The 15,225-nt window shown below is 36.9% G+C and overlaps 1 protein-coding gene across 2 annotated transcripts in view; it reads left to right on the top strand.

The window, feature by feature from the left end:
- Positions 1 to 15,225, top strand: part of THSD7B (thrombospondin type 1 domain containing 7B) — a 742,175-nt gene that overhangs the window by 619,665 nt on the left and 107,285 nt on the right. For both annotated transcript variants that reach the window (XM_039874567.1, XM_039874568.1), the window contains one exon: positions 11,832 to 11,965. In XM_039874567.1, the coding sequence (XP_039730501.1) occupies positions 11,832 to 11,965 (134 nt within the window). The remainder of the gene's footprint in view (positions 1 to 11,831; positions 11,966 to 15,225) is intronic.

Consider the following 15,225-nt stretch of genomic DNA (forward strand, 5'->3'; position numbering starts at 1 on the left):
GTGTTAGCAACTATTCAAAGTTTATTCAGTTAATCTACATGGGAGGGCAGGTGTAATTTTGATAAAAATGGTGCAGTTGGGATAGATGATCATGTCGTTTATTTCCAGCTCCAAAATTTATTCAACCAATGCCTCAATGCTAATCTTACTCAAAACAAACATTACTTATGGTAAACTCTCTCAAAGTTTCTAAAGCTCGTATACTGTGCTGTTCTTCTTTTGAAAGTATTAATGCCAGATTATAAAGAGGGAAGCTAGACCCCAAGAGTCTTTTAAGTGAGTTGCCAGGAAATTGATGGTGGAACCTGAAACAAAACCTTCTCACAGCTTCCTTCATATTCCTCTGCTCACTAGACCACAGATAATCTTTCACTCAGTATAAAGGATCACTTCACCCATTATTGAAATTAAGCCACCCCCAAAGAGGACCACATTATCAATTTAATGGATTCAACCAAGGAATTCAATAAAGGAGAACAGGAATGCAATACAAGTAGAGTGCTTGATGTTGCCCATCTCCTAAATTGCTCTACAGATGCCATTTCATGAATCTAAAGCAGTGTGATTCCTGCCAAGGAGGCATATTTTAACAAGTCCCACCCCCAACAAAGTGAAGTATACTCTTAGATCTAGAACCATAAGCCTTATACTTCCTTAGAGTTCAATTAAATACAACATGCATATGTTATGAGTCTGTCATGGGCCCATGCATGCTAGATACTATAGGCAACATGTGAGACATGGAGCATAAGACATACAGTTCCCACCTTCTGAGAAAGCCAGTTGTCACTGTGAACCTGGCCCCTCATACTAGCAAGGTCTGCCTTTAGTCACAACGAGTGCTGACCTCCTTGAATCTTACCTGCCATTAAGGGAAGAAGTCAATCCTTTTAGAAGCCTGCATTTTTCTTAATTTAAGGTGTCCATAATTGGGATGGAATACTACCATCATCTATATTCAGAGAAATCAGAAACGAATTCAGAAATGAGAAGATTTCGAATTACATAAATCTAAGAAATATCAGAAAGACTCTAAATTAATTTGAGTATCTACTTTCAAATATTGGGACCGAGTATAATTATAAGCAGTTGGGTTTGAATTATTGATGCATAATATTTAAATCTCTATAAAATTAAATACAAAGAAGGCAAACCTTTTAGCTTCAGGTGGTATCAGAATCATGGCTTGGTCTAGGTATGCTTTTTCAGAAAGCATGCTCAGAAAATATTTCTGCACTCATTCACTGTTTATGCCCATATACACCTATGAAGTACAGAGTATGTGTAGTTTTTGTTGTTGTTGTTGTTGTTGTTTTTGGTGGTGAGGCGAGGCTGTTTGCAGAAAATATGATTTCTGGACCTCTTAGTCCTCAATAAATATAAAGGCTGTCGTTTGTTGCACATGAACACATACATGCATTTGTGTTTGAACTTTGTAGAGGCCAAATTGGCAGAAACATACTCACTTTGTGTAAATGAGTTAATTGATCATTCTGTAACACATTTTAAAGCCTTCATTGTCAAGCTTTTCAAATATCATGTGTTTTACAATGGCTTCATTATTTATGTTGTATGGAGTAGCATTTGCTCTTGTTAGACATGACTTTTGCCTTACCATCAGCTGTCTTTCCTTTGCTCAAAATAAGGTTTTCTAAAATGCAGGACAGGTGCAGTTCTGCCTTAAACTATCATTTTTCTTCAGTAATCATCTGTTTTTATTTTGTGAAGAGCCGAAAAGGCTCTATATCAGACCTTGTCTCTTTTTCACTGTCTGCCTCAGAGGAAGAATGTTTCCAACAAAATACTCTTTATTCCATAATTCTACAGCTTTCAATTAGTCCCCAATAAGAGTCTCCAATTGATGAAATTAGTGTGGAAATCAGAGCCAAGATCTCAATTTATCACCATGTAAGTGAATGGCAGGGATTCCATTATCAAATCAATCTTGTCTCTCATTTCTGCAAAGGTCAAGCTGTGCTATCCTTGGTTATAAAACATCACTTGTGGCTCTATGTTTCACTTTAACTTAGTCACAGACACATCAGGTTTATTAGGGGAGAACTCACACTAAGAGTTCATATTTTAAAAAGCCATTTTGTACTGTGCCTGGCCTTGTATTTTAACTGAGAAAACCATTAGAACACAATACAACCTATGAGCTGCTTTCTTATACCTTTATCTACAGAAGAAAAAAAAAAGATTATTGTGGTTGCGTATGTGTGTATAACACATAACATCTTTGTGGGAAAAGTCTCTGGGGATATTTTATAGTAATTATTTTCCTCTTTTGCCTCAAACAATAAGAATTAATAATTACGTCTGGTTTTTCTTGAATGAAAAGATACAGTGATCTCCTCCTCTTCTCCTGCTTGTTATGATAGGATCATTTAGAAATTAGCCAAATTATAAATGGACTTAACACACTGCAATTCTGTTTCTCCTTCTTTTTCTATTGGTCTTACTAGACAAAATAATGGCCACATTTGATGGCTCCTTCATTTATTTTGTTCTAACGTCCTGATAGACTGTGGAGTAAGTGGTAGATGAGAACTCTGATGCATTTTAGAGTAGAAACGGTTTGTTTTTGATAATAATTAAGACTAGCATAGTGGGCCCATCATTATCTCATTGCCTGATAAGAAACATCTGAAAAGTTATTTCTTACCAATTATAGGGCTTTCCTTTTGGACGTGGTCCTGGGAGCCAGTTTTCTGCTTGACTACTGTGAATATTGTTAATTTCTGAGCAAACCTTCCAAAGACCAGATTGTTTTTCAGATCATACACAACATCAGATCTATCCTAACTAAGCCAACATAAGATGAAAGAATATAGTAAGAATGTTATGAAGACGTTTTCTTGGCAAAAACCCAAGAGTTTCTGCTGTTCTGCTCATTAGCAATACTCCCTGGAATTCAGGGCACTTGGGAAGCTGATGTCTTATCTTTTTTTTTTCTCCACATAATTTTGTTGGTGAAAAAGAAGCTTTACTGTGTCCCTAGGTTCTAGAATATACTAATCTTAAATGATTCCAAAAAGAAGCACTGGTGTTTGGGTTATCTCTTTCACTTTTACTACCAAATCTTGGTGTCTCTTCTTGCTTGTTATGTTGACAGCTTTGTGAAAATAGCAGTTATAATGACTATTATTCCATAACTATAACCTCATACCGATACTGCTGCCTCTTCTGCCTTTCTCAGCACTCTCACGTACGCTCATCTCCCTCACATTCAAGATAACTTATGTTCCCCAGATTTATTTGGAATATCTCTCTTGATATAAATCTCATGTCTTAGTGGCTCTCATTGTCTACAGAATAAGGTTGTACCTCATCAGATTTCCCATTTACTTACCCCAGGTAGCTTCAGTCTCCAGGCCTCATCCCGTATGCACCAGGACCCTTGTGTACAGTTTATGAGAATTAGATTTTGGTTTGTTTGCTTGATTGACACATCTCTCATCCAAAATAGTTCATAGTAGATTAATCCTACCCAGGGCTACTCATCCTTGTCCATTTCTATTGGATAGTCCAGCCACACAAACATAGGATTCCTTTAAGGAACGTGCATCTTAAATGATATTGCTTCCTTATACAAATACGTTTTTATAATCCGAATTATATTGCTTTTCTAGGCATGCTTGAAAAGTATGTCTTTTTGAAGCCCATAGGTTTCTTGCATTTTTTGAATAGAGAGATAGTGGCACGTATCCTAGAATACAGGAATAGCATGATGCTCTGAATGACTGAGAGTAAGTTGGAGCTGTACAGCAAAGGCCAATAAGGAAAGAAAAGGTTTTCTCCCAAGGCTTCACTTCCATTTGACACTTATGTAATGAGTTGCAACTCTCTTCCCTTTCTTGATAAACCCCCAAAAGTGCCACAGACCTTTCTGATTTGCTTACCTTTCAGACAGGTTTCTGAGAACTGAGATCTGTTAAGCTCTATTTTAGCACTGCCTTATGCCTATAACTTATAAAACATTTTTTACCTGCCTGAAGGCAGAGTCATCTTCATTTCATACTTTTTTTATTGCAACAGAGAGGAAAAGGTTTCCTTTCTCACCTGATATCTGGTGGTCATATTCTAGTACCCAGAATCACTCACTCTGCCTGTCTGTCTACCTACCTATCTATCTAATCTTCGCACAAGACTCCTATACCATATCACTTAGATGGTCAGGCCAAAAGTTTTTGTTTTCTCTCTGCTCAGGTTTCCATGGTGCAATCCAATACCCTCTGAGAACATACCTCTTTTTAACTGTTCTTTTATTGTGATAATATAACTTAATATGAAATATATTCAAGAGATTTTTAAGTGTATAATGCAGTAAGTACTCTTATCCATAGACACAGTGTTGTCCATCAAACCTCTAAAACTAATTCATCTTGTATAACTGAAATGTTATACCCATTGGTTAGCATCTCCTCATTTTCCCCTACTCCCAGCCCCTGGAAACCACCATTCTGTTCTTTGCTTTAATAAGCTTGAGTATTTGAGATACCTCATATAAGGGACTCATGCAGTATTTGTCCTCCTGTGATTGGTTTATTTCACTTAGCATAATGACCTCAAGGCTTATCTATAACCTCCTTTCTAAAGAGTTATGGGCTCAATTCTTCCAGTTTTCTGGAAGTATCAATCATAGTTGGCATGGTGATGTTTTACTTTTCACTTTAGTTTGATAACTGCAATCTGTTCTATGACAATCCAAAGAACCACCATGACAGTAGTCCCTGGCGTGCTGTGAGCAATCTACAAAATTTCATCTGATTTCTTGCCATTATGCAGCATGCCAGTGGGTGGCATATCCCAGGGTACTGGAGAAGGCAGTCCAGATTCTGGAGTGAGTTTCCTTCTCTCATTATGTTTTGTTATGATTGTTTACATAGTGCTATGGTGCAGAGTGTGGGCCTTACAGTTCAACTTGCCCCAAGTTGCCCGTGTCAATATGCTCCCTCAGTTCTATAATACACAGCAGGCACAGAGGCAGTCTGATCAGTTCTTGTGCATGCACATGGGTGCCTGCATGTGTGTGCACTTTCTTGAAGAATATGCACTTTATAGGATCTGCACAACAATATTTGTTGCTGAGTGTCCCTTATCATGTGATGTACTTTAAAACCATGGTTTAGTTTCATAGTTGAAATAGCACATAATAAGAAATGTCAGTCAGCTATAGGAGGAAACATAATATGTATAGAAAAACTAGGACATTTTTACTTATTTGCCATTATAAATAATCTAAAGTACATCAGCACAAGTAATGGAGCTTTAATCCTTTTAGATGAGGGTTTCGTGGCTCTTCTCTGTTAAATACCTTCTCTAGTGGATGTATTTGACATCCTTAAAGTGGGCAGGAACCTAGCAAAGCAAGAGGAAGTGCATTTGTGGTGTGGGGACGTTGTACTTATGCAGTCTCAGTGTCTACCTCCCACTTTCCTCTCCTACCACAGGGAAGAAAATAGGACAATGTGGGTGACAGAGATGAATTAGCTATGCATGGGTATTGGTCTTGATTTTGAGGACTCTGCTTAAGAGATCATCAGTGGTATTTAGGCCAGAAGGGAGGGCTTTAGTTCTGTAGACCAGCAGTCTCCAACCTTTTTGGCACCAGGGACTGGTGCTCCTATGAGAACCTAGTATCTGATGATATGAGGTGGAGCTGAGATTGTGATGCTAGTGTTGGGGAGGGAGTTGCTGCAAATACAGATGAAGCTCAGCTTGCTGACCCACCAGCCACTCACTTGTGCTGTGCAGCCAGGTTCCTAACAGGCCAGAGACCTTACCGGTACCTGTCTGTGGCAGTCCTGAGGGCTAGGGACCCCTGCTGACCATTAGAAAATGAAAGGCAATGAATCTGGAGTTTAGAACTTCTCAGTAAATAAATAAATACACACACACACATATACATACATACATATATATATATATATGTATGTATGTATGTATGTATATATTTTCAACATTCACTTTTAGAAAAAGAACTATTCTATACAAAATATCTTTTATCAAAATATAAACAGTAATGTGATTTCAGGGCATAGCCTCCTTGTTAGTCTATTTCTTCTCCTTTATATGTAAAAACAGTGGTTCCCTGAGTTTTTTATATTAAGACTTTATGCTCTTAGCCAGCCTGCATTGAGAAACTTTCTAATGAGCGTCTTCAAATTCAGCCGTGCTTTCAAATGAAATTAAAACTTCATGAATCACAACATCGCCTAAATTCATTTTACAAGTGGCGGTACCAACATGTCTGAAATTATACTATTCATTGAGACTACAGACAAGTTTTGGTATGGAAATGCATTCATGGGTCCTAGCAATAATGCCACAGTTCTCAGGGTCTGAACATCTGGCTTGGAAACTGCTGTTCTTAGGAGATGGAGAATGTAGCTACCACCATTACTGTTGTAATAAACAATAACATTGGCTTTAAAGTTCAACAAGTATTCGTCAATAAATTTTGCAATAAAGCTCATTCAGTATTATCAGGTTTATTTTTAGATTTTTAACATCAAAATTGAAAAGAAAACATAAAATACATATTTAAAATCAATGGTGAATCTCACAAACTAGGCATATGATATGTTCAGAGCATTCTGAAGAAGTCTTTTCATTTGCCATGTAGCTAAGGAAGCTGATGTGTGAAAAGGTCCAGGCTGAGGAGGGCAGCCACAGGGCCTCAGACTTGAGCAGCTAGACTAAAGCTCACAGTTACCCACATCCTTGAGCATGGATCACTAGACTCCAAGATCTCCAGAAAAACCATTATCCCAAATGCTACACTCTTGAGCAACTCATAGCACACAATGACAGGCATAACGGTTTTCCCACAGATACCAATTTAAAAACACTTCTGGATATTTTTAACTCACCATCTTCAACACAAAGAATTGCAGCCATCCAAAACACACAGGCCTCCTCTTACTTTAAGCATGGAAGTTAGTTTTCTGAGACACTTTTTGGATTTTTCAAATTGTGAAAGGAGACTCGATACCCCAAGAATAGGAATGAATTACTCATGCAATATTTTTTCTATGTAAAGCAATAGGCATCATCTACTATAAAGACATCTTTGAAAATTCTGTTTCAGTTTTCCCCTTTTCAGGAATTTATAAATATTAGCATTATCTCCATCACAGAAAAGATATTGACTATCTCTTGGAGCACAGTGATGTGCCTGACTAAGCTAAACAGGCAGCCTGTGCAGACTGAGATTCTCAGTCTCATTTTGAGTACCAGCCATAATGACTAACTTAGCTACTTCGAATGTTATTTTCATCTGTGAAAAGAGATTATACCAGCCTCAAATGCTTGTGATCATTGAGACCTAAGCCATAGAATGTCTTATATAAGCTATAAACTACACAGCATTATTGTAGTGTCATTGATGACTGGGGACTGTTAACGGGCAAGTTGTAAAGCATTAGGGTGCAGCTACATTAGAACTGAACTTTTAGCACTGTACATATCATATTGTGCAGAAGCAGATTTAAGTGCTTGATTAATAAAAGTAAGCGAAAGGTTAATGTGTAATTGTGTAAATGCAATTCTTTCCAGTCAGTCAGACAAGTCCTAATGCAAGAGAGTATAACTTAGCTGCTGATTGAATAAGACAAGGGACTAATTTGGTAAATTGAGGGAGAGCATAGCCTAGTAGATCCTTCCGAAGAAGGGACAGCGAAAGGCCTGGAGGATGAAAGAGAGGAAGCATGGATAAGTAGAGAATGGCTGGGAAGGAAATTCTTTGAATTAAAGGATGAGGGTCCCAGACTTGATGAGAGGCAAGTCTGTACATCTTATGTTAAGAACTCATAAAGTTTAGAGGAGAGGGGAACCCCTAATGCTTTGTTGATCTCACTGCTCCTAGAGACCAGTTTCTCTCACATTCCAATACATTCCAATGGGAGATCACCTGCCTGTGGTCCCAGATGGGCCTTTGAACTGATTTTCAAGTTTTACTAAGTAGCCACAGTGACTAGCACAGAACTCTCAATCCTGAAGGTTTCTACCTTGGTCTTGCCTAGCACCTTCACTGGAGCAAAGTGTTATTACTACAGGAATTTGGAGACCCTGAATTTTCATTTATTTGTTTTTGTTTTTGTTTTTATTATGGTTGTTATGGGATTATTTGCTTTATATTTGAACCCTTGAACTCTAAGACTCTGATATCTAATAATGACATCTACTGAGCCCCAATGAGACCCTGCTTCTAAGTTTATGCCAGGGAAGTCTGTCTATAGTTGAAGAGTAGTATCAGAAAGCAGTATTTAATTAAATTGATCAATTATAATGAGTAGTGTTTTATTTAATAAATATTAAAAGATTGTTTCAATTTATGATATGACTCTAGGACTAGCAAAATTATAAAAACACAGTTCCCAAAGAAGTAATAAATAGGACTCATTATTAGAAGAATGAAATGTTTCCTCTTTCAGTGGATTTAGATTTTTCAGTGGCATTTTTTAGCATCTAGGTCCTTATTAAACCCTGTAATTTTCTTTCTAATTTGTGCCATTAAAAAAATGATTATTTTTAACTTCCCCATGGCTCATTTCTCTCCTTCAGAGCATTTCCATATGATTCCTTAATTAAGTCCATATTTTAACAAATTTCCATTATAAAATTATCATAAGCACCAACTAAATAGCAATACGAAGTAGGTAGAACATAAAGGACTGACGGGAGAAGAAATTGGGCCTCTGGGTAGTTAATATTTATTCTTGAATGCCTACTGCCTTTTGGCTTCTAGTGGGTGTTTTTGATCCTCTGAGATTCCTTGACTGATGGACAAGGACTCTAAAGAAAGAATTCTCACAATTGTTAAGTGACAGCCTTTCTTTCCCATAACAAAATCACCAAGCAGTGCTTTTTGATAACACAGTGATTGTTATTCTTCACCAAAGCCCCATAATGGAAAGAAAAGATTTTCATTTTTTGTTCATTTTTATTGTCCTTTGAGCCTGTAAAGTACCTTTGCAGGTTCCAGTTAGTGGGCCTGTTTTCTCTAGAGAATTAAGAACCATTTAGCAACCTGAGCCTCTTCAAAAATTAGTTTTAATTCAACAAATACTTAATGAGCACTGCCTGCCAACCCCCACTCCCTACCCCCATCTTGTGAAATACAGACACCCTGGAAACTTAGTCCCTGTCTGCCTAAGACTCACAAGTTTTTTTTTTTTTTCAAGTAGCCACATAAACAAACACTTGTGGTCCACATCCAACTTCTGGCTACATATGCTGTCCAGAATCATATTTAGATGTGGAGAGTGTAAAGTGTGTTTCTCTGAGCATATCCTCTCAGTATTATTTAAGGTACAAAGTAGACTGATGGTCATTAAGACTAAGGTGAGAAAAAGGGCTAAATTAGTGTGAGAGAAGAGGAGTCAAGGCGATGACTATCAAATATGTTTGCTCCCCCACACCCCACAGTGTAGCCCTAAATAGCACCACTGTTCCAGATCTGTATGTGCACACCCTGGCGTTATAATGTAACTACGAGGGTCCTTAAAACCAAGACTATCATTACCAAAGACATGCCAACTGGAAATGGGAAAAGCTTCATGGAAATGGTGGGGTTTACTTGTGCTTTGAAGGAAGGTAAGGATTTATCAACTAGAAGCGACAATACAAGCAATATTAAAATGGCAGACAAATATTGGAGGGGAATCAAGTAAATCCATATGACTGGAAGATCTTCTTTAAGAAGTGCTATTTTTATACTATTAGTTAAGAAGGTGGGTCAATTTCTTCCTACATAGACCTGCTCCTTGCCTTCCAATAGCTTGTTATTAAAGTTAGCTACTCTGCTATGGGAGCAAATCACCAGAGGATAAATAATAAAAATAGTAAACCAATATATAACCAGGTGTTTAAATGTGTATAAAAGAGGTACATGCAACTAAACAGCTTTTCATTTTCCATCTGATCTTGGGGCTTTATATGGAAGGGGGTAGGAATATAAGCTGTTTAGTGTTGCTAGCTTTAGAAAAATGGGTCTATCTCAGATGATATCCTATCCATTTGCTTACAGATTCATATTATGAGGTGTGGGGAAAATTAGGTTTTTAATTTTTTCATCTACCTTGTTTGTGCAAAGTGCTTTGACATACTTCCTTGTATCTCAAAGAAAGCCAAAAAAAGCTTTCTTTAAATTATCTGATATATACTGAAGAGTTTGTAGAACAAACTTATAAATTCAGTGAAAGCTTCATTTCCATGGTGCAGTTGGGTCAGCTAAATCTTCAGCTGTCATCAGCTTAGTTTCCTGGTGTCTGTTTTGTTGGGGTCATGTCTTTTCATTTTTATAGATTCTTCTTTTACCTCTAGTATCCTATGAGTTTTTTGAGCACTTTTCTCCCTTACAAGTTATTACTTCTTTATTCTAATGTGGACACTACTTCTGACCCTTTCATTCCATTCTTGTCAGTATTCACAGCATGAAATGTGATTCTGTTATTACTTAATTCCTTACTTTTCTCACACTATTTCCAGTTGTATTTTCCCATCTCCTTTCATTTTGCCCTCACATATTTTTCACCTTGTTGTTTCTCGTATCCTTGTGCACTCCATGAGAGAGCCAAAAAGAACCCCATAGTCAAAAATAGTTTCTGACATTCTTTGTGATTCCTAAGATAGTCTCACAGAAACCTTTTCCCATCTGATTTCCATCTAACATGCTAGCAGTGCTCCAATCTTGTTTTCTGATTATCCCATTGCATAGTGCTTTCCCTTGCATTTAATAGAAACTTGCAAGTAATGGTTCTGTTTGGATAGTACTGCCTAGTCATCATTTACAATTTTAGGGAATTAAAAAGGAAAGGGGAGGAAAAGACTCGGGCTTAAGTTCCTATTTCAAAGGCAGAGCATTAATTATAACTACTTTGTTAATAGTTTGAAACACTCTTTATCAGCATGCTATACTAGAGCCATCTTTGTGGTCTAGAGTAACGTATCATGAAATGGAACAGTTTTGTTTTTTGTTTTTTTTTTCCTTACTGAGGGAGAACACAGTGCTCCAGATTGAGGAGTGATGCATTTTAAATTTAGCCTCAAAGGGGCAGACAAACTCAATTGACTACCTATTGGGATACGATTATTTCAGGGGGAAAAAAAAAACTTCACAAATACACAGGAAGTAACCTAAGAATCAATTATGATATTCATAGCATTTACCATGAAATTGTAAACATTCGCATTCAGTAATTATGCACAGCCTCTAACAGGTAGCGTTTGTCATGTGTGTGTTTTGGCTATGCTCTGAAAACATCTTACAAATAGCTAAATTCATATAAAGCCACAATGCCCCACAGGCTAAATAATTGCCTGTTAGCATTGATCATTTGGGGGCATAAAATCAAATTTCCGGTGCAAATAATACTACTTTTCTTATGCATTCTAAAAGCCTCTAATGTTCAAGAATAAATTTTCCTTACATATATGTGTTTCAATTGACAGCTTAAAGTGCATCTGAGAATAAAATATACTGTATAACTGAGAGCTGGACTATTTAATAGATGTTATGTAAGCTCTTTGAGGAAGTGAAATGATAATGGAATTTCTATTCTCAGTGATAGGAAATGACTGTCCTTTGTTCTCTTCTGCAAAGGCATACCATCATGTTTTAGTTGATTTCCCCTGTATGCTTTTTTTAGGAAAATCAATGATTTCAGAGAAGCCAAATATATCTTGCTTTTGGGGGATGGAATTTGGCTGTTTGGGCCAGAGTATAGTTCTTGAGTTATATTCAACAGGAATTACAAAAAGGTAGGCTGTTTTTCTATAACTTGAACAGTTTCACATTTTTTTTTTTCCTTTCCCGTTCTTGATAGGTGCATGAGGCAGTCCCATGTTACAGTGAGTGCAATCAGTATTCCTGGGTTGTAGAGCACTGGTCTCCATGCAAAATCCACAATGAGCTGAAGTCCCCGCGCTGTGGAGGAGGAATGCAATCTAGGAAAATCAGGTGTGTAGAAATGGAGACATTTGGGAAATGGTGCAGTAGAACTTATATACCTTCATAAAAACAACAACATTGCTTAAACTAAGTACACTCTGATTTTCTCAAATATATTCTAGCTTTTGTTCATCTTTAAGTTCATGGAAGCATGCATGTCCTGAACTGCTGTATATATAGTGGGATTTCCTCTGCGATGAAGCCACAATCTTTACAGTTTCCTGCAAATGACTTCGGTGGAAAAGCCAACTGTGTGGAGCAGTCTGGCATTCGTCCACTGATTCATGGCCCTCACTGATAAGAAATTAGATTTTGACTGTGTTTCTTGGTTTGTTTTTTTTTTTTCGTTTGGGGTTTTTTACTTTATGGTTGGTATAGTTGATGGGCATTATCTTAAATTTGGATGTCATCACATTGAAGAAGTTAATTTAAACTCCCACAATTAGCCTTGGGAACTAATGTCTGAGAATACCTACAGACAACAGTAATACATTTTAATATAACAAGAGGATATCTCTGAAAGAATTTAGTGAATTCTGGGTTATTTACTAAGGGAGTGTATTTAAAGTTTTTGTTTTAAATACAGCAGTGGTAACCAAAAGAATCACTCGATGTGTTTAAGGAAACACTTTGGCCCAAGTTCGTCAAAATGGTCTATTTAGAAATGATTTGAGAAGAAGAACAATTTATTTATCAATTGAGAATAATGGTAATAAACATTAGAGACTGAACAAGCAAAAGTTAAAATATTAATGGTAAGCAATGTTTAGTATATAAAATTGAGAAAACAGTGTAGTCAACTATTCAATTGCATGCGCATATCATTTTGCCACATTTAGGAAGCTCCATTTCAAATGGACAGACATTGCCCAAATCAGATAACTCCCAATTAAATTAACTGTTAGATAGAAGTCAGTTACCAAGACAGAGCCTTCTTATATGTGTTGTTATTCAACATCGGCGAACATAATTTATTTGGTAATTCAGTATATACCCACCATTTCTGAGACATAGTCCCAATGTCACAAAACCTGGTAGAAATAGCTGCTGGAAAAATTATAGAAGTGCTCCTCAACAACCCAAGCAAATGACTAATGGACAAATTGTCTTTCCCTTTCTTCTTAGGACTAGGTGTGCTTAGGCTGTCACAAACTTTGTACTTCTACCTTTTTCTCTTCAAAAGCTGTGTCTCCTCTGTCTTATTCTCTTATGGCTTTGAGAAATGACTGACCACTCAAGCTTATCAAGTAATATATAAATGAGATGTGGCATCTCTCACTCTTTTCCCAGCAAAGCCTCTTAGCAGTATTAAAACAAAATCTGAAGAATGAAAGGAAAGCTTTAAGAGAATGAATGCTACTGACAGAATTATGGCAGGTCGATTGAGAAAAAGATATTTGAACAAGAGGGACTTTAAACCACACGTCTCAGCTCAATCCTGCAGAGCCTGAGATAATAAAAATAACATGACTACCAAATATTACCTTGCTATGGGCTGAATTGTGGTCCCCAAAATCCATGTGTTGAAGTCTTAACCCCTAGTCCCTTAAAATGTGGTGGTATTTGGAAATAGGATTCTTAAAGAGGTTCTTAATGATAAATGAGGTCATTCAGGTGAACCATGCCCCAGTTTGACTGGCATCCTTATAAGAGGTTAGTACACAGGCAGGCCCAGAGGAAAAGACTACGTGAGGACAGGAAGAAGAAGGCCATCCATGAGCCAAGGACAGAAGCCTCAGAAGAAACCAATCCTTCCAACACCTTGATCTCAGACTTTTAATTTTTAAAATTGTGAGAAAATAAATTTCTGTTGTTTAAGCCACCCAGTCTGTGGCATTGTGTTATTGTAGCCATAGCAAACTCATACATACTCACTGTGTTATATGGTTTATGTGTATGATCACATTTAAATATGTGAAGCAGATTTTCCAGGCACCTTGCATTCCAAACTGTTACTGACTTCTGTTATAATGAATGGAACAGCTTATCTTCTCTCTTTCTTAAAACCTATGAACTGGAGGACATCTTCATGGTCCATCCATGATTGCAGTCATTTATTAATTCAAAAAATACTTATGAATATGTGCCTTCTATTATCAGGCAATATTCTAGGACCTGGGGATAAAAAAGTGAACAAAATTCCTGTCCTCAGAGAACTTACAATATTGCAGCAGAGGGGGAAAACAAACAAACAAACATAAATTAATATGTAATGGAACGTCTTTGCTATAAAATGCCAAGAAGAAAAATAAAATTGGTTAGAATGATGGAAGATATTATTTAGGGGAGGTTGATTAGCAAAATATTTAAGAGACACCTAAAAATATTTGAGAGACACCTACGTGAATGTGAAGATCTGTAGAAACAGAATTCCAGGCAGGAAGAAGTGTCTAAAGCAGGATCTTTCTTGGATTGTTGTAACAAGGTGAATAGTAAGATGTCCTGGGGTCAGTACTCAAATCATGTAGTCCTCTAAAACGAGGTAAAAGGAGATTATTCTTTTTGTTAGCCTAGAAAAGATAAGGAAATAGATTCTCCTTTATAGCCTCCAGAAAGAAATGCAGCTCTGCCAAAGCACTGAGTTTGACTAGTGAGATCTTTATTGGATTTCTATACTATACAGAATTGTAAGATAATAAATTTACATTGCTTAAGATGCTAACTTTGTGGTAATTTTTTAGTATAACTTAAATTCTTGTTTTCATTATTATAAAAAAGGGACCATATCTTCTCTAATCCTAAAAAACCCTTCTTGTAACCCTTTCCAGCTAATAAACCTTCAATTACTTGCAGCTGTAGGGAGGGGCCATCACGTAGCTATGTGGACTGACGGAGGGTGTCTGAGGGCCTAGGTACTTAAACATACTTTCAATAAACTCACCAGTTTTTCAGCCTCTTTCATCCACACTTCCAGGGTACTTAGTGCCACTAATTCCCAAATATTTTATGTGTTCCATGGTGTAAATGAAGTTTTTTTCTTAATTTTCCCTTGAAGGCTTAGAATTCAACCTACTTGATGTGTTAAGGCACTTACCGCTAACCTTTGTTCTTTCCCATATTCTTTGTCCTTGCAGGGTAGTTCCTTTCCCTCCCCCTTGGCATTCACATGTGTATTATTGTTGATGACAGTATGAAGTATTGTGTGTATTATTATTGTGTATTATTGTGTATTTAAAAGAAATTTCTTTACTAATATTGTTTTTTTGTGTGGCATATCATATTCGGTGAGCTGGAGATAATATCTTATTTCTGACCACAAGTCTTACCTC

Source organism: Pteropus medius, unplaced genomic scaffold (genome assembly GCF_902729225.1).
Source record: "Pteropus medius unplaced genomic scaffold, Ma_sr-lr_union100, whole genome shotgun sequence".
NCBI lineage: Eukaryota > Metazoa > Chordata > Mammalia > Chiroptera > Pteropodidae > Pteropus > Pteropus medius.